We start from the raw sequence: 24,994 nt of genomic DNA on the forward strand, positions 1-24,994 counted from the left end.
CATCTGTTATTTAACAGTTTCTACGACTTTTTGGTGTCCTTTTGAAATTGGAGGTACTGGCAAAAAACAAAGCCCCCAAATCCAATTCAATAGATAATGACAAAATTATCATTTATTTCCTCTGTTTTGTTTCATTATGTTCATTTTCAAACTTTGATGTCTACCAGTTCCTTCTGTGGAGCTTATAAAAAAGCGTATCCATGGCCTACTAAACCAGAGTCTCACAGCTGATGGTACCTGGGTTTAGCAGAATACATACGTGGTCCTTTTGCACCCTGAAGCGCGAAACGCTGCTCTCGGTGAAAAAAAGTGCTAGCAGGAAAATGTGTTAGAACAAGGAGAGAAAATTAGCAAATCTCAAATTGGAAAAGAAAAATCTTAAAAAGAAAGACATGATAATGGCGCTCAGTCTTGGTTGGTGTCGTTTCTCACAGACCAATTACCTACATTCTGAGTGGACTGGAGAATAGAGATTAGCATCAGTCAGATCCCGTGGTTAAAGCGTTAACTAGAATGTCCATTCATTTCTCAAGAAGTGTGGCAGAGAGCAAAGGAGTGTACCTATCAGCTGTTCCTAAGAAAGAAAGTAAACACTCCCAACATGCACTGAGGCACAGGGAGTGGCTCAGGTTTCTTACACTTCTCTGCTGTGGCGAAACGAAGAAATACTTAACAGCTCCTTGGGCTCTAGGATCGCTGATTGCGTGGGGGGCACTGCACGCTCCCGGCCGAGCTATGCTCTGGGAGGAGACACGCGCCGCCCCTGAGCCCGCGCGGGCCTCGGACCTCCCCTACAGGTGAGTGACTCGCGAAGTCCCAGCCCGGCAGAGACAGGGCACTGGTTTCCCTCTACCAGAGTTCCTGACCCAGCCAAGAACAAACCGCGGAGCAAGTTCAGCCCAACAACGAGGGTGAAAAGGCTCCTCCTGCTCACAGTGTGAATAACAGGTGAAAATGGGAGTAGGGGAAAGAACTTTCTAATCCACTCCCTGGGGTCAGGTTGAGGACAAGTTATTAGAAAGCAGAATCCATAGGCTGCAAAATTGAGTGTGTGTGTGTGTCCCAGCAGCCTGAATCGCGCACATCACTTTTCCTTTTGATTTTCTCAGAATATGCTTTTGTAACCAAGGTAAGCTTGCAGGGTGGGAGGGAGAGAGGGAAAGGAAGGGAGAGAAAGGGTGCAGAGAAGGGCTTGGAGGTAAATGTGACCACAGGACCCCTCCTCCCTTTAGTTCAATGAGCCATTTACCTGTAATTGTGCCTAGCAAAAATCGTGCCTTACAAAGATGCTAGACTTCTGGATGGCATCCTCCTTCCTCTGAGTATCTTTATGGTTAGAATATTGTATTGAATCATCACACTGGAAAGATCTTAACTGAGGGTTCAGCTAAACTTTTATTTGTTTCTGCAAAGTGACAGAAAGCATGCCCCCCCCACAAAAAAATGAATTTTTAATATAAGCTTACACCAAACAATGAAAGAATAAATAATTAAATGGGAGTCCATGAGTTAAGGATATGAAGTCTGAAGCAGGAGAGTGGTAGGTTCAAAGCTTGGCTTTGCCACTTATTAGTTTGCCCCTTCGAAAGTTTCTTAACCTAAGCCCCAAAAGTCTGTGTATAAAACAAGCATGATCAAAGGATCTGCCCCATAGGGCTTTCTTTGATGGGAACTGAACAGTCAGCAAGTGTTCTGTAAGTGGTACAGAATGCTATTCTCCTGTTAGCATTAAGAATAAGCTGCTCTGCCAAAGGGACCATTGTTAGGGAGGGCAAGCTGAACTAGAGAGACCAGTCAGTGTGTATTAGGATGCTGGAATTGAACTGGTTCCCAGAGAGTGGATCCAAGACAGGCAAGCAGGTGACAAGTGTGCTAGGATCATATCTCTGGGTAGGAACGAAATGACCTGGCTTCTTTCCATTTTTCAGATAGGGTATGTGGTGACAAATTCAGATATATTTGCTACTCAATCACTTTTCTTTTGAAAAATTCACATTTATATTAATCTGTGATTCCTAAAAATAAAACAGAATTTTAGAGTAAGAGAGTTACACACAATCTCATATTGTAGAATTCATGCCATTTGGGTTTTATAAAGGAGACTGCTTTTGAATAACTTTCATCAATTTAGATCATATAATCCATGTCTTTATATTTCAGCACATATTGAATTGTTTGTATTGAAGTGATGTTTTTAATTTGTGTTGATGGACAAGGGACATGAAGGAATAATACTTGTATTTGTCAGTCTCTGCCTCTTAAGCTTAAATTACAGGAAAGTAGCTTTATTTTATGAAGTTTTACTTAAACAGCTCTTTTGTCAATGTTGTTAGTTATTAATGTTGCTAACTTTCTTGAGGGGACCAACTTAGTATCTATGACTAGTAATTTCCATTGATGTCATTTTTATCTTGTTATTTTATTAAATAAAACAATCAAAGAGTTTGTAGTATACCCTAACTTAATATCATCAGTGTTTTAATGGATTCTTTTTTCAAATTACAGAGTTGAAATTCTTCAGTGTATTTATAATTAGATATTGACTGGAGAATTGTGGATAGAATTCTAAAGCCAACCTAACTGAAGTTTACATGTTATTGCCCTCTGGGGTCTGATTGTGTTTAGTATGGTTTAGCTAAAAACTTATAAAGGAATCAAATTGAAGTAGAATAAGTTAGGGCTCCAATATTCACTAAACACTTTCCAAAGAGGAAATATACTTGTATGCTGAATTTACATATTGTTATACATCCTTAAACCATGTTATTTGCGTTTATATTTATTAATAGGCACATGTCTAAATAAAGAATAGTAGCCCCAATTGAGATAAATTTATTTAACTATATTTGAAATTCATTTGAGATCAATCTATTTAACCATAAATGGATGTAAGTCTTCCTGGTTAAAATCTGTTTAGATAGATAGATCAATAGATAGATAGATATAAACTTTATATCTATACATTAGAATATTGTGTTGAGTTTACATTTATTCTACTATTTCTCAGGTGTATAACATTTTATTATAAACTATTAAATGTTTTGTTCAATCAGAGAGAGAGAAAGAGAGAAAAGAGTGACAGAGAGAGACCCAGCAATGATTAAGAAAAAATTAACCTTTTCAGTTATATTCAAAATAGTGTAATATGTATGTAACAGTCTTTTAAGCATGTAATTAAAAGTTCCACACCTGATTCTTGTTTTAATTTCCTAAAAAAGAAGCATCTTATACTTTTAACTGAAATAGAAACCCAATGCCAACAGTCCATTTGCTTATATAGATTCATTGATTGCAACGTGGGTGGAGAATTCACGGTTACTAGAGATACATGGACTTCATATAAAAGCTTAGATTATTAAAATATTCAAGTATAGGCCATTTGAAAATACAACCTCTGAGAAAGGAATTCTGAATATTTTCCCTTTACACTAAAGTTAGAGAGTTGTTCTGTTGCAAAAATTAATTTGTCTTGAAAATTATCAGTTATAGTGTTTTCATCGCTTTCATAACATAATCTCAACAACCAAACTTAACTAATACCACTGCTTTTAGGAGTTGAACATGAAGTGCCTCCTATTTAAGTAATAAGGGTGTTATCTTAAAGGAAAACTTCATCATCACCCAGAGCCTAGGAAAGGAGCTTAAGAGGAGAGAGTGTCGATTCTTTTGCAGCCAATAGACAAACAAGAAAAATGAGTCGTGATCTTTGTAAAGTCAACCTAAGAATTTCCACTGGGAAGCTCAGGCGAAGCAGAAAATCCTTGAGCTCCATCACACCAGTAACTCCAGAAGATGCTGTTGGCAGACTGAGCAGCTCCTCCCAGACCCACTGGTGGCAAGATGCCTTAAGTACATTAATACAAATTTGCTTCTCTGACTGTTCCTGCTTTCTTTATCTCCCTGAGGGCACCTTGAGTGGAATAAAATTCATGGCATTGGTACCATGTAAATATGCAATAGAATAGTAAAGGTTTGGCATTTCCAGTTAGATTCCACTTGAACTGAGGGTAGTGGCATTCTCACATAGAAGTGTGTTTGATTCATATTCTGCTTAGTCCTCTCTTAGATTCAATGATTATAATACATTATTTCTATCTCAAAACCAACAATTGCTGACTGCAACAATATAACTTAATTAAGTGATAGTTTGTATATGCCAACTCTTGACTTTTACTGTCTCTGCAAATAAAGCACATTTTAAGAAAAAATATGGAGCCAAATGCTTCCCAGAAACCACCACACTGTTAACTCTTTTCCTTTTTTTTATAGATCTAGATACTGGATGGAATTATAGTTGTTTTGTCTCATTTTCTTGAAGTGATGTAATTGCATATTACTCTGCTCTTCTCTACTCCAAGTTTCCAGGTCATAACTTTGGGAAAACAGCTTCACAATTGCTTCTTCAAGCTGAAACAATATTTTATTAAAAAGGCTCTCCATGTGTACAGTCCTTAATATAGTCTTATCTCATAATGGAAATACACACTTGCTATTCTAGTGTGATACTTTCTGTTCTTTTTTTAAGTAGCTTTTACTGGGGATGCAGGTGAGAGAGATGTAACGTATATTCCTTGTATATGATTTAGAAAGTACATACAAAATTTAAAAAAGAAATAATTATCACACATAATGTCTTAGCTCTTAATTTTACTGTTAATACTATAACGTACCTCTCTGTATGTTGGATGTATTCAATACTTTGTGTATGTTTTATCTATATGCCTGCATATATTCACTCACTTTAGTAAGAAGACACAAAAATGAAATAGCAATAATTCTGTTGTAAAGGACCTACTAGTCAAATTAAGTAAAATAAAATATGGTTAGAGAGAGAAAGCAATAAGTAATTAGAAAGCTACAGAAAATTTCCTGTGAAATTTCAGAAGCAAGAGAAATTGTCTTTGGCTGGGAAATACAGGGAAGTTAGCACCTGTGTATATCTACATATAGATGTGTGTGTATATACGTATATATGTAGATATATATGTAGATATATACATACATATATGTATATAAGTTCTTTGTAAAATCATGAATATTTTGACACTTTGTGCACCTTGTGGCCTCAAAAATAACAGGCTATAGATATAGATACAGGCTATACTTTCTGTGCCTAGCATGGTAGCAGGTGCAGAGAAGGAACTCACGAAACACTTGTTGAATTTACAAATGAGTGAACCAAATTTTCCACTTTTAGACATGTAACCATTTAATTAACTCATGCTTGGATAACAGGAAGTTACTTTAAATGACTGACCCATTTGATTTAACTTGTGCTAGAGTTCACTTCCTGTCCTCTGGCCTCATTCTGGTCACAAGGCAACTGGTAAGTCCAGGCAAGCCCACCTCTAGGCAGGAATGCAGAGCCAGGGGAGGTGAACCACGTTCCAGCGTTGCTGGAAGGCTGATGCTGCCCAACACTGCCTTCTCAGGCTCCAGATCTCTTTGGCCTGCTCAGACCAATTCTACCTCTCCTAGGACTTCTAGTGCTGTTCATTTCTCCAGGACTTAATTGCTGACCTGTCTAATTCCCTGTCTCTCCAGCTTCATTTTTTCTGGACACAATGAAAAAGTAAATAACCAAACTCATTAAATAATGATCTTATTGTACACACAATCTAAGTCAATAATCTCTGGCTCCAGGGCCTACATAGATTTGTAGCAACCATCTTCCTCCTCAAGTTTTAGTTTATTATGTTTTACCAAAATAGCTGAACATCCCAAGTAAGACCTCCAGGCTTTTAGACCTGTAATTTTTTCTTTCTTCATAAATTCTCTTCCTCTTTGCTATTCATGACTTCTCTGTTATTCTCCTGTTAAGTCTTTGAGAAAACTTGCTCAGATGCTTATATCTACCAAGTCTTTATAATTTAGAAGATTTTCACAAGGGCCATAGCAGGTTTTAATCTGCTATGCATCATGGTGAATGGGAATGGGAAGATGAGCATGAAAAACTATTTGAATTCATAGATCTATGCCTTGCTTCATTGTTTTTGTTTGTTTGTTTTGTTCTTTATTTTTTCTTTTCTTCTTTTTTTTTTTTTTTTTTTTTTTTTTTTGAGACAGAGTCTCACTCTATTGCCCAGGCTGGAGTGCAGTGATGCAATCTTGGCTCACTGCAACCTCCATCTCCCAGGTTTAAGTAGTTCTCGGGCCTCAGCCTCCCATGTAGCTGGGATTACAAGTGTGTGCCACCACACCTGGCTAACTTTTGTATTTCACTTCACTGTTAATACTAACAATAAGACTTTTACCAAATCATGTTCTTACCTTTCAGATATTTAAACCGTTTGAATATTTTATTTACCCAATTTTTAGATCAGACAAGAACAATATTATTTCCTACTCAAATATTATATGCTGCCTATGAATGAAAATTTTATCCTGTTTTTATTTCCTCACATTAAATTATATTCAACTGTCTTCCTTCCTAAAGTCTGAGAATAATGTAAGAGCCTTGGAAATCCTTTCATCACATCTTCTGAAGTCTTCTGAAGGTGGCTGTGAGTTACTTCAGCATAGATCACAAGTTTGTCACTATAACTACATTTGCCCTCTTTAATGATATCTTTCATATTTCTTATGAATGCAAATGAAGAGTGAGCCAGTTGGAAAGCCACTGCAATGATTTTTCAGTCCATCACTACCAATTTTCACTTTGTGATTATAAGAAGCTGCTATCAGTGGTTCTTCAGTTCCAAATATCCCCAGTGTCTGGTGAGGGAAGCGAGCTGTCTGGTTCTTAGATGGCCTTCTTTCTATGCTCTGACATGGTGGAAGGGTCCAGGCAGCTTCTGAGGTCTCTTTTATAAGGGCACTAATCACGTTCATGATCCCCACTATCATGACCTAATCACCTCCTAAAATCCTCACCCGTTAATACTATTGCATTGGTGATTAAGTTTCAACATGTAAGTTTTGTGGGGACGCAAACATTCAGACCACAGCAAAAGGAGGCCCTTTAGTAGACTGACGCAATAACCCAGGGAAAAGATGATAGTGACTTGGCTTAGGGTAGTAATAGTGGAAATCAAAGCTTTCGAATCTGGATTATGTTAGTGGTACACTAAATAGGACTTACTTTTGGATTGAATTCGGCTTATGGTGAAAGAGGAAAAAAATGAGGCTAAATATTAGTTTTGATGCCTAGATGGGAAAGAATTGTGGAGGAGGAAGTTCTAGAGCATGGGAGAAAGTCAGTGGTTCTGTTTCAGTCGTGTAGATATTGAGATGCCTGGTACCCATCTAAGTAGAGATTAGGTAGGTGGTGACACGCGCCTGGAACTCAGCAGAGATTATGGGCTGGAGACGGATTAGATTACCTGGAAGAATGTATGGATAGACAAGAAAGGATGGCTGAGAATGGACACTCAAACAAGCCAGTATTTAGCGATCATGTAAAGGAGGAGTCAGCAAAGGAGACTAGTGTTGAGGCCTGTGAGATAGCAGGAAAATAGAGCAAGGTGATTGTTATTTGTGGTTTGTCTCAAAAGCATCAAGAGGAAAATGTTGTAAAAGGTAGGAAAGTCAATCTTGTCAAATGCTGCTAAGAAGTGAAGCAATGAGGAGAGAAGTGAACTCTTTGGCAAGGTATAGGCTCTTGTAACATGGGAAGAGAAGTGGAGGTAGGGCTAAATTAAAGGAATATATGATGAATAATCTGGATCCAGGAGGAAGAAGGAAGTGTTTGGGCCCCAGGGTCATCACTGGGGGATCTCACTAGAGGACATTAAAAACCCTTTTGGTGGGTTATTAGAATGACAAAATCCAGGAGCAAAACTGAAGTTTTAGAAGCTGGAGTAACCTGTGTAACCTGTATAACCAAATTGCCCAGACCAAATCCTGTGAATGAGTAACTGGGATTCATTGGGCTCATGGAGCATGTTGTGTCTGTGTCCCCAAGGCAGCATAAAATGCCCATGTGGCTTCTGACGTATAGAATTACTTTGCCTGGAGACTAAGCTTCTGTCTCTCTGGCATGAGTCCTCCAGGTGTCCTGCATGAGACCTGCCAATGAAGTGCTATCAGAGTATGCCATTTCCAACTAGACAAGCACCATTCTTTGAGCAAGAAGATAGCAATAGAAAAGAAAGTAAGGTATAAATCAATAATGATAATACAGGTAGAAAGCAGAGTGATGACAACAGTGTGGATTCAAAGGCTATGGGGAGACTTAAAGATGTCCCACTGGGGACTAAAAGGGACCAGATATCTGGAGCTGCAGTGAGGAGGGCCCTCTGCTGCCAGGGGAATTGGTGAGAAGAGACTCAATGACATGAAATTTCATTAGATTGCAAGGCCTGGTGTTGAAGAAATGTTTCCATTTGGCGCTTGGAAAGGTAGGTTTGGGTGGAATTGAGGAAAGCCTGAAAGTCAGGTTAAGGGACTTGGGCTGTATTTATTAAGAAAGATATCAGGATGGTTTGTGACCAAATAGGTGATGGGATGATCAGAATGATAAAAGTCTAAAATGAGACTCCAGCCAAGCATTCACCCTGAAAACTGTAACAAAGTACCTAATGAGTTCAACAACATGCTATAAGGAAAAGGATGCATCAGAGATTTTATGAGAAGAGAAGAATAGCTTTCTTGTTTTCTTTTTTTTTTTTTCCTGGTATTCCGAAGAGTTAGGGCATAAAACTTCCTAATTTTTATTCATCTTACCCAACCCAAATAACCTGATGTGAAAGAAAAAGGAGGAAATCCACCACCCCCCAACACACACCTTTTTTAAAAAAAAAGAAAACTGAACTCTCTCTTGTCCATCTTTTTATTCTGGTTATACCCCCTAAAATCTTATAGGCTTGGAGCCATGACAACTAAATATTCAATTTTTGCAAAATAGAATGATCTGAAAATATTATACTTTACATCTCTGGTCACACCCTAATGCCATTCATATGAACATATAAAGGAGGAGATTATTCACATCTGACCACAGTTTCCAGAACCGGAAGGAGACTTGAAAAATATTACATCATATCTAATCAACTCCTCAAGTCAGAGCTTGATTTTAGCTGCCTAGAATTGCAGTTGTGTTCTGCTGACTGGGGCAAGGTTCAGCCAGTTTGGGTGAGTTAGTGCAAAAGAAGGAATATGATCCCTTATGCAAAATTACATAAATCAATAGAGTCATATTTATTTTGCTAAAAATATATCTAAAACAGACTTACCAAATTGTTCAATACATCCTTGTCTTGAGTTACTGTTTCTGTAGTTTTTCATTTACATAATATATTTTTCTGTATTTTTGCTCACATATGACATACTACTCAAAAACTTTCTAAAACATTCTTATACTCTAGAGACACAACAAAATACTCAACTTAAATCAGATACTAATTTATGAATGCATTATAGGAACAAATCATTAATATTATTCTCATGTTTAGGATATCCTCAGACCATCTCAAAAAAGAGGAAAAGATGACTATGATGGCTCACCAGTACCCCTCTTGGATCTTCATTAATGAGAGGACATTCATAACCAGGTAACCACGCACCTTATATTATACATTATCCTACTCACTAGTCATTTGTGAAATATACCAAAGTTTTCTAAGCATGATGTATGATCAACAAGATTAATAACATGAATCCTCAGTAGAGATACTAGATAAGAAGTTGAAAAAGTATGTCCCTAAAGACAGCCAAATTTATTCTCTCATGGAACTATCACTAATATTTGGTTTAACAGTGGTTTTATTTTATTAAAAGTGACATTTCTGTTTTAATAGTTGGGATAATACTGAAGAGCAGCATTAGGTAAAAGATCTAAGGCTTCTCCTAAATGATAGTTCTAAAGAATTAACCCCAGGGCCAAAAACATTATGCCCTGTCCTAACCTCTCTCTCCCTTGCTCTTCATGACACTTTATTTTTACTGGTTCCCTCTTGACATTAGATTATGCAATATATGGCCGACATCCACAACTTTTCTTATACCCAGCAAACCGTATCTCACATTGCTTTGGGAACAATAGGGTAGGGGCTTAAAAGCTATAAGAGTAAAGATGAAAACTGAAACTGGCCAAGCTATAGCAGAGGCTGGGGGCTGAGGGGAAATGAAATTATGAAAAACCAAGTGGTACTGAAACATGACCCAAATCTTATGGGGGATGGGAAAAGGAATAAAGCCAAATAAATGATAGAGAGAAGGGGAAGTGAATGATGCAGGGTTGGGCAGTAGAAAAGTGAAGGAAACAAATATGATCAAATACGGAAATAAAGCCACAGCTGGAAGATAAGGATGAACTATAAGCAGTGGGAAAAAGACATGATGCAAAGGATAAAGAATCCACTGACTTATTCCTCAAACACTTATTGACTGCTCAATGTGAACAGGTATTTTTTTCAGACCCTGAGCATTCAGTAATGAACCAAACAAAACCCTTACTTTCATGGGGTTACATCATAAAGTCGGGATACAGTCAATACGTAAGATAAATGCTGAGGAAATGGAGTAAAGAGTGCTGGAGATAGACAGCGGAAAGGGTTCTGATTGCATGTTCCTTCCTCAGTGAGGAGGAAGCATTGGAGGAAAAGCCTGCAGAAAGGGAGAAAGCAAGCCATGCAGGTTTCGCAGGTATTCCAGGCAAGGGGAACAGCAACTCCACAGCCCAAAGACAGATGCCTATTTGTAAGGGTCAGGGAGGACAGTGTGGGGAAATGGAAGTAGAAAGACAGCAGGAGAAGATGAGGCCAAATGGGCCCAGAACATGTAGGGTTTGATAGGCCATCATGAGGCTTGGTATTTCCCACAAAATAAGATGAGAAGCTGTGGAAGGATATTGAGCACATTAGTGACAATGTCAGTCTGGCTGCTGTGTTAAGAACACAGTAGAGAGGGTACAAGAGTGGAAACAGAGAAGTTACCAAGGAGCTGACAGTCCAGGGTAGAGATGAAGGTGGCTTGATCCAAGGTGGCAGCAGTAGAGGTAGAAAACAATGATCAGATTCTGGATATATTTTGAAGACCAACACAGTAGGATTATTTCCAGAAGGGTTAGACATGGAGTATGAGAGAAAGAGAATAACCAAGGATCATTCTAAAAATTTCGATCTAGAAAAATGGAGTTAACATTTTGTGAAATCATGAGGAGAAGCAGGAGCTACAGGAGGAGCAGGTTTGCAATTGAGGATCCAGAATTCAGTCCTGGACACATTACATTTGAGATGGAATAAGAAGCATTTCTTAAAAATGAGGTCCATGGACCACCTGCTTCTGAATCAGACGCCTGTTCACGGTATAGACCCTGGGCTTCACCCCAGAACGAATCATGTGATTCTGATGCATACTGAAGTCTGAGAACAAATGCTCACAGTAGGAAAGGATTAAAGTTCTGAGAACTTTTGACCTCCTAACATAAACAAAATTCCTGGAGCTGGGGGAAATCTCTGCCAGGCTGTCACCAGAAATTATAACAATGCCACTGACCAACTGTGATATCCAGCATACCACAAATCTGGCAAACACACCTACTCATTTATTCACTTGGCAAGTAGTTTTTTAGCTCCCTCTCTATACTAGGCGTGCCTGTGGTGAACGAGACAAAAATTAACAATTTATTGACGTATTTTTATTTTCCTGCACAGAACTACATGAAAAGAATGGAAATTAATAGTAAAACAGAATCTTCATAATCAGAATTTTGGTTTCAGCAAATTTCATGAGGATTATGTATGATCAGTAAAATAAGAGGTCCTGATATTAATGATAGCACAGTAGGCAACATAACGTTTTTATCCCACTACTGGATGAGAATTCTGAGTTTAGAAACTTCCCTGTTCAAAGGGTATTAGCATAGGTTAGTTAGCTTTGTGCTGAAATGACTAAGCTTCTAGTTGCTGTTTTATTGCCCGGAGTCATCACTGCACACTGCTTCACATAGTGAGCTGGGTGGAAAAAATAAAATAAAATAAAGCTTTTTATGGTTACTTTCAAAGTATTTTCACTTTAGGTCATAGCCTGAAATCTGGGCACTTTTAGAGGTGAATAAATGCTAACCGTGTATTTTAAAAAAAAAAAAACAACAAATTAATGGGGAAGTTAAAATCCAGTTTTAGAATGCAGATCACATTTCACTCTCAGAACCTATTAGACTTTTTTTGCTACTTGGGAACCTAACATAAATTTTGTAACCTATGCCTCTTCTAACGGCAGCTCAAAAGGTACGTGTACCTTCCTGTCCTTAGTAAATAAGTTTAATTAGCATGATGTAATAAATTTTAGCAGAAAGTGCATTATTCCAAACAGTTTCTTTTTCCAAGCATGTTGGCCAGCAACCTTTGTTGAAACAAAGGAACCAGCCACCTGCACTTCTAAGCACAAATTAAACACAAAGAGCCAGTGTTCCAGAGGCTGCCTCCTACCTGGCCAGTAGAGCCAGAAGGCAATGTTTGCCCAGGTTTCATGTACAGGGTCTTCTCCTGATCAAAGGAATAGGAGCAAACACTGAGTGCCCCTGTGAGTCCTGAAGGTAAGTTTCTAAGGGGAGTGCATCTTCTCCTGAAGAAGGCTGAATACCTGTCTTTAATTAAAGTATAAGAGAGCCTGTTCTGACATATTTGTATAGAAAGCTAGAATTTTAAAATAAGCCAGAGATAGAGGATTTTAACTGCATGTTTAGAAGCATCTACTTAAAAAATTAGAATTTTTGTCCACATGGGGATTGTTTTTAAAAATTCACATTATTCATGTTTGATGATCCAGTGAAATGAAAAGCAATTATGAGAAACTGGGTATCTCATCTGTTATTTTGTCGCAAAAAGGTCAATAACGTCATCACAAGATATGTGAAAGAAGGACATTCATTAAGGTTTTTTTTATATCTGATATTTTTCAATAAGCATATATTGTCCACAGTCATTGAGCATATCAATATGACTCAATAATCGGTTATTCCTAGTAAAATTGGTCTACTTTGTTGTTACCTGTTTTATCAATTAAGGAGGTTTAAAAATAATGAGATCATTTGTCTGCCCAAGATATACTAAAAATGTTCTCATAGAAAGTCGAACGAAGTCAAAATTCAGACTCTAGAAATACATTACACGTATGGAATTTATTTGAATTTCTGGATGTGTGAATTTTCTATACCGTATTCCCTAAGAGAGCATACCATGGGCAAGAAGGAGGAGGAGAGGAGGGGAGAGGGGAGGAGGGAAGGAGAGAGGAGGGGAGGGGAGGGGAGGAGAGGGGAGGGGAGGGGAGGGGAGGGGAGGGGAGGGGAGGGGAGGGGAGAAAAGAGAAGAAGTAGCTGTCCTACTCATGGAGCTTGCAATCTGAAGCTGTAGCTCAAACCTGAGCCTTTATCAGAACCACCTGGAGTGTTCTTTAAAAGAAAGATTGCTAGGCTCCATCCCCAGAGTTTCTGATTCAGGAGTTCTAGGGTGTGGTGAATATTTGCATGTCTAAGTTCCCAGGTGGTACAGATGCTGCTGGTCTAGGGATCACACTCTGAGGTCCACATAGGTCTAAAGACCTGAAACAAACTGACATGTATTCTGAGGGAAGGAACCCAGTTCTATGAAAGAATACAGCCCTAGTTTAAATAAGAGATCCAAGAAGGCTTCCCTAGAAACAATGTTTGTACAGAGATCTGAGTGAGGCGGGAGCTGTCAAAGTTCAGGAGAGTGGGTGGAGAGTGTTTCTGATGCAGGAAATCTGCCAGAAATTCTTACGGCCATGGAGCAAAGAGTTCCCACCAGTGAAAGGTGCCCAGGGTGCTGGGGTGCAGGACACGGGGAAAATGTCTCTTGAACGGAGGCTGAAGACGAAGGCAGGAGAGAGACCAAACAGGACTTAACCTGCCATAAGAATGTGGGGGTTTTATCCCAAAAGAAATGGAAAGACATTTAAGACATTTAAAGATGTTAACAAAGCAGATGATATGATTAGATACGTTCTACATACTCTAGATTTAGTGTGGAGAATGTTTGGAGGATCCCCTGAATAGCAGCAAGGAGTTTGCTGCTTCTTCTTCTTCTTCTTCTTATTATTATTATTATTATTATTATTATTATTATTATTTGTGGAATGTAAAGATAACCAGTGGTGAAAGTCATGGCAGCATTACCGAAGAACAGTGTCAGAGCCAGTGAGTGTAAGAGCCTGTGTGTCAGGAAGGCTCCCATTTTCAGGCTCCTGCTCATGTTGATGGCCCTGAGAATCACTGGCTCCCTGTTGTGTTTCAGACCCTCTAGTAACAATCCCAAACGTCCAGGGGGCCGAAAGGCATATCACTACAATAAATGAAAGACTTCATTAAACAGGATAGTTTCTCCCTCCCAAGGGAGCAAGGGGCATCAGAGTGTGAAGTCAAGGTACTCATTCTTAATAAGCACAGAAGTCCCTATCTGTTCATACACAAAGGGTGTAATTTTACAGCAAGCTTGCATCTGCTCCCATAATATTGGTGTTATGTGGCACACCTGTGTTTACTTTTCAACTGACTTAAAAAAAAAAACAACTGTAAGACTTGTCTCAGAAAAACAGGAAATGGAAGGCTAAACCATGGGCAAATGGGAAGCAAAACCCAAATATGAGCTAAGTATCAGCCTAACTGCTCCATTCCCCATCTCTCTCTTGCATGATGCTGAGGTTTGGGGTATGGATGAACCCATCATCCCAGTAGTGAGCATAGTACCCAATAGGTAGTTCTTCAGCCCTTGTCCCCTTCCCTCTCTCTTGCATCTAGTGGTCCCCAGTGCCCGTTGTTCCCATCTTTGTGTCCATATGTACCCAGGGTTAAATTCTCACTTATAAGTGAGAACATGCAATATTTGATTTTCTAATTATCTATTAGTTAACTTAGGATAATAGCCTCCAGCTGCACCCATATTGCTGCAAAGGGCATGATTTTGCAGATTTTTATGGCTGCAGAGTATTCCATGGTGTCTAGGTACCACATTGTCTTTATCCAGTCCAGCACAGATGGGCATCTGGGTTGATTCCATGTCTTTGCTATTGTGAATAGTGTTGTGATAAACATAGGGGTGCATATGTCTTTTTGGTAGAATGTTTTATTTCCCTTTGGGTCTATACCCAGTAAAGGGATTGTTGGGTTGAAAGGTAGTTCCACTTTTAGATTTTCGAGAAATCTCCAAACTGCTTTCCGCAGCAACTGGACTAATTTACATTCCCACCAACAGTGTATAAGTGGCCAAAAGACATGGACAGACACTTCTCAAAAGAAGACATACAAGCAGCCAACAAACATGAAAAAATGCTCATTGTCACTAATCAGAAAAATGCAAGTCAAAACCACAGTGAGATACTATCTCACACCAGTCAGAATGGCTTTTATAAAAAAGCCAAAAAATAATATATGTTGGTGAGGCTGCAGAAAAAAGGGAAAACGCTTCAGGTATTTGAAGTCGGAAGAGTGAGACAGAATTCAGAGCTTCCTAATAATTTAGGGTTTGCCTTTTTACTTCAATCAAGATAGTCTACTTCTCCACAAATTTCTCAGTTTCCAAACTCTGGAACTCAATCCCTTCATTTGCAAAGGAAATGTGAATAACCTACTTTTCTAGCTGAGGAGGGTCTCTATGCAAAGAATGAAAAGCATTCTTTCTTCATCATTTGAACCAGGAGATGAAGCCAAAAGCAAAAAGACCTGGTACCATGGCTGTTTATGAAAAAGGAGCCAAAATTTGTAATTTTAATTCCAGGATTCAAATGGACAGGAATAAAGGATAAAATGGGTTTGGAAAATTCTGCTTCTGTTTGCAGACATCAGTAATATGGAATGATTATTTGTCTTGGCAAATGGCTTGATGAGAAGGCTTTATTCAGTTCTCTTCTGTGTCCTCATATTTCCTGATTCCATCTTTCCAGAAACATACAAGAGTGTATGTTTCTATGAACCTAAAAAAATACCATGAAAGTGTCATACATTTCTTATATAGAATTTATAGGCTGGGCATGGTGGCTCACACCTGTAATCCCAGCACTTTGGGAGGCCGAGGCAGGTGGATTACCTGAGGTCAGGAGTTTGAGACCAGCCTGTCCAACATGGTGAAATCCCATCTCTACTAAAAATATGAAAATTAGCCTGGCCTGGTGGCAGCCGCCTGTAATCCCAGCTACTCAGGAGGCTGAGGCAAGAGAATCACTTGAACCCAGGAGGTGGTGGTTGCAGTGAGATGAGATCACACCATTGCACTCCAGCCTGGGCAATAAGAGCAAAACTCTGTCTCAAAAGAAAAGAAAGAAAGAAAGAAAGAAAAGAATTTATAAGGTGTATAGAATTACAACATAGGAAATAAAAATCACAACCTTAATTCCCAGCAAATAATCAATTTGTTACCTTTACATACTTAATGTAATGCTTAATATGTTTAACTTTAATATTTCATAGTTATTTTATAAAAATATACAATTCCAAAATTTTATAAATTTTATAAATATAAAATTCTAAAATTTTATAAATTCTAAAATATAAAAATTTTTTATAAAATATAAAAATATAAAGTTCTAAATTCAGCTTTTTTAACCTGACATATGAAATTGTTACATAGCCTCACTGCTAAAATTTAATATCGTGAACAAAATCAATGGGGAAAAAGCAAGCCTGTGCAAGAGAACTAATTAGCATTATCCTTTTCTGCCTCAGTTTTTCACCTGCTGAAGTCCGTTTCAAATGTTTTTGGTTCCTGCTCTTAAATATGGCCACACACACAGTGGAATGCTGTCCTAATTTTTTTTTTTTTTTTTTTTTGAGACAGAGTCTCACTCTGTCACCCAGGCTGGAGTGCTAGTGGCGCGATCTAGGCTCACTCCAACCTCCTCCTCCCGGGGTTCATGCACTTCTCCTTCCTCAGCCTCCTGAATAACTGGGACTATAGGCACTCGCCACCACACCCAGCTAATTTTTTCTGTTTTTTAGTAGAGACGGGGTTTCACCGTGTTAGCCAGGATGGTCTCAATCTCCTGACCTCATGATCCGCCCACCTCGGCCTCCTTAAGTGCTGGGATGGAATGTTGTTCTTAATGCTGTTGTCACTAAGCAGCTCAGTGGCTGCCTAATTGGAACCATGAACATTTTTCAGAAAGTCTCCAAGAAGCAGAAGTAACACAAACTCAGGAAGCACAGCCAGGGGCTAAATATGACTTTGGCGACTTTGTTGAGTGTATTTTCCACTGAGGTTCATTTGTATCACACGGAAGTCTTTCAAGCTTGTGTAGGGTGACAGCGTATGACTATATTTATGCTTTGTCCTTAGTGGGTTCAAACTGAAAGAATCACTTTGTAAAGAGTAGGACGGGGTTCTTTGGTTTTTAGGGAAGGACTAAGATAGCCACTTAATTATGCTGTAAGTCATTATTAAAACAAGAGGAAAAAAATCTCTTAGTACAACTAATATTTGACATCCACTCTATCTATGGATATGAGACATAATTCACTTCCACCCACTATCCTGTCGCACATTCATGTATATTACAGTTTTATAAAGTTAAATAAAAAAATTGTTTCTTCCAGCCAGCCAAATACCTGATAAGATTGAGGAACTCATTTCTTGCAAAGTACATTATTCATGGCAAACGTCAGAGTAAGGGTAATTCCCATCTGCTGAGCAGCTGCAATACAGGCCACAAAGTACAAAGTACACCAGAGCATTTTACAGTAAACTCTGGGTCCACTATTACTCATAAAACCAAGCTGGAGCCTTAAAGGAACAGGACCCTGGGATCCCCTCAGCATCGCTCCCCCTGATCTGCCTCCCACCGAGGTCAGTCTTTCCCTGGCTAGCTCTCTTCCAGGGCCATGATGAAGAATCCTGGGTGTTCATCAGCTTATACCAGGATTCTCTCGCCACACTGCTTGTGGCAGGGTGCCAATTTCTATCCTGGAGAAACTTATACTTTACATGTCCATTTAGCTACAAGTCCACTTCATATGGAAGTTTGGTTTTCTTCAGTTTAGTGAAAACACCATCTGTATTATATAGTGTTTGATGATGTTTAAAAACACCCTTGTTACTATTGTGATACAGTGTTTCATGTTCCAAAAACCAAGGCCTTTTCCTAGAAAATCAATTTTTTGCACCTCACATATAAAAATGTGAGAAACTTGTGTCTGTTTCTTGGGCGTGCCTTGGACATCACAGACTTGTAAACTGGAAAACTGGACAGAGAATCAATTTCTTATCACCCATTTGAAAGTATTTTAAAGACCATCAAACTGTCTATGCTAAGCAGTCTGATCATGCTGGAAGGTGAACTTTTACGGGTTTTAGGGGGAAAGGTTCACAAGTTCTTTTTGAGGGGGTCCATATGTAACACTTAGGTGTACCCTAAAAAAATCTGTTAAAACTGCCACTGAGAAGCCACAGTGTATATTAAATCAGTGCTCTTCTTATTGAGTAGGGACTGCCCAGATAACACTTTAGTAATTGCCTTTGGGTCTTCTACACCATACAATGCCTGTAATTATTACAGGTCTCTTCTGGACTTTAGAACCTTCCACAGACATGGGACATTTGTTAACCTTTCCAAGGAACATCAGCCTCATTTCTGCACCTCTACCGCACTAGTGTTGCAATGATCTCACTCATCTTGCTGCCTCTATCTTGTCTGGTACTGATATCTATCTTCCACATTCTACCTAGTGATCTTTAGTATCATCATGTCTTTCCCCTGCCTAGAATCTTCAATAGCTGCCCATTGCCTGCGAAGTGAATTTCAACTTTCTTAAAATGTTTCACGGGGCTCATTCATTGCTCAGCATTTCCCATTTTACATGTTGTATTCTTGGAATCCCAACTCATGAGTTTTTTCTGCGAACTATAGAAATAGCTACATGTCCTTGTTCATGTTGTTTCTTTGCCAGGTAAACTCTTTACACCCTTCTTTTCCTGTTTAATTCTCACCCACCAAGGTTCACCGTAGGCAACATCTATTCCTTAAAGCTCTAACCCACCCTCTGAGCATGACTGAGGCCTCTTGACTGTGCTCACACAGCAACTGTGTCATGTTGAATAAATGACCTTCTATGGGGTGGTGTAATGTGAATAGACACAGATGATCAACTTAACAGTAATTCTTCACCGTGTTGTTCCCTTAATGCCAAGTTAAATTAGAATGTTACAGACATACATTTTATTTTCAAGGTTATATTAGACATATTGTTTCATCAGGTACATAAACTAATCATCTTCAAAAGTGTCTCTGGTAAGGTACACACAACTAAAAGAAATGTTTGGACAGCATTCACCATTGCTATAGTTTGTTCAGGCAACTTATAAATTTTCTTTTCTAATTTCTTGCTTTGTATTGCATCACGAATTTACCTAATTTTATTCCAATACTTTAGTTTACTGAGCTCTAATCTTCAACACTCCAAAATCTTTCAAAGTCCAATTAATAATCAAAAAGATTCTGCTCATGGTGAGAAAAATACGGAAGACTTCTATGGTATCCAGCTACGCTGTATTACACAGTGGATTACAGATTGGAAGACTTTCTTTGCAAAGAGCCAGATTATAAATGTTTCAGGCTTTGTAGGTCATATGGTTTCTGTTACAATTACTCAACTCTGCAGTTATAACAGAAAAACAGCCACAGACAATGAGCAGACAAATTAGTGTGGTGATATTCCAATACAACTTTATTTACAAAAATGGGCAGCCTGGGACCACAGTTTGCCAACTCCTTATGTCATTTGGAGACTTATTTCAGTTGAGGATTTAGTCAGGCTCTATTCAGGTTCAGAAACATTTTCCAACTGGACATGATCCTGAGGTAAACACGTTGAAGGCTGCTCATACTCTACTATATGATGTACTTTTATCAGAAGCAGAAGTTGAGGGAATAAGATTATGTAAGGCTCCATTTGCTTTCATAACAACTCTCACAGCTCAGCATATCAGGAGTTGCATCCCAAGTGTCCCTGAAATTTCTTTACCATAAAATTTCTTTATGGTGAAATTTCTTAACAGTGTTCTGGCACTAAACAGTAAGTGCTATAAATCATGTTCATGTTCTTGGCCGGTAGTATGATTTTTAGGAAATACCCTATGACAATAATCCCAGGAGAACAAAATCAGTGTGGCCACTGATGTTTAGAAGAGACGTGTTCATTAACATTAAAAATTTAAAGTAATCCACTTGGGAAATGGACCAACAGTATGGAGGACTTCAGGAGAATCTTTTTTATGGCAATTGTGTGGAGTGTATTGATCCTTGGAAATGTACACCTTGAAAATTACAAATGAGAAAAAGCCAATGGTAACATGTATATTTTCGTGATTTCAAACAAGTAACAGTATATATAAATTCTGTTATTCAATATTCAGTATTTATTGAAGAAGAGCCTACTGTGAGCAAGTTTCTGCTCCGAGAACCAGGAACACAGGAGTGAATAAAGTGGACCAAACCTCCTGCCCTCTCATTTTCTTATGAGACAGTGACAGATATTGAGGATCAAAGGGATTTTAGCATTTGAAATGCTTGGAATTTTAATATCACGGTTTGTTGGGTCTTTTTTTTAATATATATAAAACTGCTTATGTGAGAAAGCTTTTCTTCCCTTGTTTATTGTTGTTTAGGAAATGAGAATTTCCCGATAATTTTAATCAACCAGAATTTGTCAGGTTCCTGCTGTGTACCAAGTACTCTTCCAGGCACAGGATACAGTGTGAACAAAATGTATACATACCCCTGACCTGTTGGAGCTACATTCAATGGAGGAGGCAGAACATAAGGAAATAAGTAAACTATATTGAAGGTGACTCAGGGACAGGGGCAAAGGAGAAAATCAAGATACGAAATGCTGGGAGAAGGTGAACTTTTAGATTGGGTGATCAGGAAGGACTTCTTGAGAAGATAACTTTTGATTAAATAATTAAAGAAGATGAATGAGCTGGCAAGGTGAAAGTGTGGGGGAAGATCTTTCTGGGCAGAGGGATCAGCAAGTGCAGAGGCCCCAAGATGGGAGTGTGTCTGGAGTGGCCAAGGAACACCGGGGAGGCTGGTGGTTGCATGGAGTGAGGGAAGGGTGGGAGGAAATGAGATGAAAGAGGTAACAGAAGACCAGTTGCATCCAGCCTTTTAAGCCATCGTAAGGATGTTGGCTTTTAATCTGAAAAACAAGAAGACATTGAAGAGTTCTGAGCAAAGACGAGAGATGGTCAGGTTTGCATTAAAACAGTTTCTGCTGTTGAGAGTAAACAGCAGCTACAGGGAGGCTTTTAGGAGGCTGCTGCAATAATCCAGGTGAGAAACGATGATCATCTCAAGAGGAGCATCTCAAGACGCGGAGACACTGAGAGAAAGATAGAATAGAGATGTGGTAAGAGCCAGTGTTCCCACTGCCAGGGCCCACCTGCCACAAAGGGTGAGGTAAGTCAGAGCATTCCTTACCATAGCCGTGCTCCCAGTGGGAGACACAGGGAGGAGTTTCCAGGCAAGAAAGTGCTGAGTCATTCACCACACTTATGGTCTCAGATCTTGATACCCAGCTGGAAGGGGCAGGAAGGAAGAGGGCTCCTCCCCTACAAGCTTTCCTGGCCAAAGCCTGCCATTACCAGCTGTGTGGGGCAGGCCAGGAGAGGAGCGCCCGTGCCACAGCAACAATGAGCCTTTGCTCACTTTCACTTCACCCAGCCACCTGGGATCTTTGACTTCCGTGGTTGCTTTTAATGGTCTAAACAGCCCCGGCAAATAGGGCAGATCACCTTCATTTCATAGCTGTGGAAATTCAGGGATACTAAGTGGCTTACAGAAGGTAACAGAGATTTGGAGAGTTGGGGCACTGGTGTCCCATCCCATGCCCTGGGCACACAGGAGGGAGTAGTGTGTAGAGAGACGGTATCAGCCACACACCAGTGCTTAATTTAGGTTGGTTATAAATGTTGAAATACACAAAGGAATATGAAACCGAATTCCTGTTTTGTGGCTGCCTCCTGCTACAGAACACTGTTCTCACCGTTTTTGTCCTCAGTCATTTTCCTACCTTTGGTTATTTACTTATGAATTAGCACCTCCAACATTTGCTGATATTTTAAGAATGCTTCCACTTCCAATGACCTATGTTAAGTTAAAGTGACAGAACAGTAAAGATTCCATTAAACTATTTCTTTCTATCTCATACCTTTATGAAAGTACCATTATTACCTTTTACTGTTAAAAACCCTAAGACTGATTGTAATTTTTTTTATTTTTATTTTTAGGGAACAACTTAATTCTTTATTGAAGACCTATAACATTTTTTATGAGAACCAGAAAAATTTGCAGATTTTATATGGAGAGGTAAGCCCACGGAAGAAAGGCAATCCAGTTTTATTCACTCACACACACACACACACACACACACACACACACACACACACAATTCTGGAAGAAACAGGTGAAAGTTTAACTTGATTATGATTCTTTTAGACTTGGGCTTGGAACACTTGTGACTTTCTATGCATTTTTGAGATAGAAAAGCATTTAAAAATTTTAATGACATTTTCTTTCTATTTTAAAAATAGAATATGAATATTTTAACAGCATTTCCACTGAAAATCTATTACAATACTTTCTTACAAATGCATCAGAATGTATATAGAAAGATATTCATTGTGATGTCATTTGTAATGGAGAAAATTTGAAGATGTCCCTATCAATTAGGGATTATTCAAACAAATTATGATGCATCTGTAATGTAAAATTTGATCTGGGTTTTAAAGTGAATGCATTAGATTCCAATAGATGTGCACTATATCAAAATAATAAAAAATTTGAAATATTAAAGAAATAATTCAGGAAAGTCCTGAAGCTAGAAAGCATTTTTCTAACTTTTAAGTTCAGGGGTACAAGTGCAAGTTTGCTACATAGATAAACATGTGTCATGGTGGTTTGCTGTACAGATTATTTCATCACCCAGGTATTGAGGCTAATACCCATTAGTTATTTTTCCTGGTCCCATCCCTCCTCCCAAATTCCACCCTCTGATAAGCCTCAGTGTCTGTAGTTCCCCTCTATGTGTCCATGTGTTCTTATCATTTAGCTCCCACTTATAAGTGAAAGCATACAGTATTAGGTTTTCTCTATCTGCATCAGTTTGCTAAGAATGATGGCCTCTAGCTCCATCCCTACAAAGGACATGATCTTGTTCTTTTTTATGGCTGCATGGTATTCCATGGTGTACATATACCACATTCTCTTTATCCAGTCTATCACTCATGGGCATTTAGGTTGATTCCACGTCTTTGCTACTATAAATAGTGCTGCAATGAACATATGTGTGCATATGTCTTTATAATAAAATGATTTATTCTTCATTGCTGGGTCAAATGGTATTTCTGTCTTTAGGTCTTTGACCTAAACAACTGTCTTCCTCAATTATTAAACTAACTTACACTCCCACCATCAGTGTATAAGGGTTCCTTTTTCTCCACAACCTCACCGGCATTTGTTATTTTTTGACTTTTTAATAAAAGCCTTTCTGACTGGTGTAAGATGGTATCTCATTGTGGTTTTGATTTGCATTTTTCTGATGATCAGTTATGTAGAGCTTTTTCATATGATTGCTGGCCACATGTATGTCTTCTTTTAAGAAGTGTTTGCTCATGCCCTTTACCCACATTTTAATGGGGTTGTTTGGTTTTTTTCCTTTAAATTTGTCTAAGTTCCTTGTAGATGCTGAGTATTAGATCTTTGTCAGATGCATAATTTGCAAAAATATTCTCCCATTCTCTAGATTTTCTGTTTACTCTGTTGATAGTTTCTTTTGCTATACAGAAGCTCTTTAGTTTAATTAGATATCATTTGCTGATTTTTAGTTTCATTGCAATTGCTTTTGGCATCTTCATCATGAAATCTTTGCCCATGCCTATGTCCTGGATGGTATCACCTAGTTATTGTCCAGTGTTTTTATAGTTTTAGGTTTTACATTTAGATCATTAGTCCATCCTGAGTTAATTTTTGAATATGGTGTAAAGAAGGGGTCCAGTTTCAATTTTCTATATATGGCTAGCCAGTTATCCCAGCACCATTTATTGACTAGGGAATCCTTTCCCCTCTGCTTGTTTTTGTCAGATTTGTTGAAGATCAGATATTTGTAGATATGCAGTCTCATTTCTGGGTTCTCTATTCTGTTCCATCAGTCTGTGTGTCTGTTCTTGTACCAGTACCATGCTGTTTTGGTTACTGTAGCCCAGTAGTATACTTTGAAGTCAAGTAGTGTGATGCCTCCAGCTTTGTTCTTTTGCTTAGGATTGCCTTGGCTGTTCAGTCTCTTTTGGATTCATATGAATTTTAAAATAGTTTCTTCTAGTTCTGTGAAGGATGTCAATGGTGGTTTAATGGGAATAGCATTGAATCTGTAAATTGCTTTAGGCAATATTGCCATCTTAACAATATTGATTCTTCCTAGCCATGAGCATGGAATGATTTTCCATTTGTTTGTGTCATCTCTGATTTCTTTGAGCAGTGACTTACAGTTACCTTTGTAAATGTCTTTCACTTCCTTTGTTAGCTGTATTCCTAGGTATTTTATTCTTTCTGTGGGAGTTTGTTTGGGATTTGGCTCTCTGTTTGACTGTTGTTGGTGTGTAGGAATGCTAGCAATTTTTGCACATCGATTTTGTATCCTGAGACTTTGCTGAAGTTGCTTATCAGCTTAAGAAGCTTTTGGGCTGGAACGATGGGGTTTTCTCGATATAAGATCATGTCATCTGCAAACAGGGAAAGTTTGACTTCCTCTCTTATTATTTGAATGCCCTTTATTTCTTCAAAAGCATTTTTAGGAGTGCCACTGGCAGGGTACTGTACAAAGTGGCCTTATGTTTACTTTTTTTCTTTTTATTTAATTTCAGTGCTTCATTCTCCATAGGTCTCTTCACTCAGCCTTGTATTCTGATGGGGTTCACTTTACATATTTACAATATCTTCCTGGCCAAAGGGGACATTAGAATTTTCTACTCCTGATTTAATTTCATGGCACAGCATGGACTTTAGGTGACCATGATTTGGCTTAAATCTACAGTTTGGACAGAAGGAAATT

General features: G+C 38.6%; 1 protein-coding gene across 2 annotated transcripts in view; it reads left to right on the forward strand.

Moving 5' to 3' along the window:
* Positions 1 to 636: 636 nt before the first annotated feature.
* RASSF6 (Ras association domain family member 6) overlaps positions 637 to 24,994 on the forward strand; it is a 48,395-nt gene continuing 24,037 nt past the window's right edge. Inside the window, exons 1-3 of one of the 2 annotated variants that reach the window (XM_005555088.5) lie at positions 637 to 797; positions 9,393 to 9,491; positions 22,176 to 22,254. In XM_005555088.5, coding sequence (XP_005555145.2) covers positions 736 to 797; positions 9,393 to 9,491; positions 22,176 to 22,254 — 240 coding nt within the window. In that variant the 5' untranslated portion in view covers positions 637 to 735. Of the gene's footprint in view, positions 798 to 911; positions 949 to 9,392; positions 9,492 to 22,175; positions 22,255 to 24,994 lie in introns of those variants that run through there. The other variant, XM_005555089.5, reaches the window with a different exon arrangement.

This window comes from Macaca fascicularis, chromosome 5 (genome assembly GCF_037993035.2).
Source record: "Macaca fascicularis isolate 582-1 chromosome 5, T2T-MFA8v1.1".
Taxonomy (NCBI): Eukaryota; Metazoa; Chordata; class Mammalia; order Primates; family Cercopithecidae; genus Macaca; species Macaca fascicularis.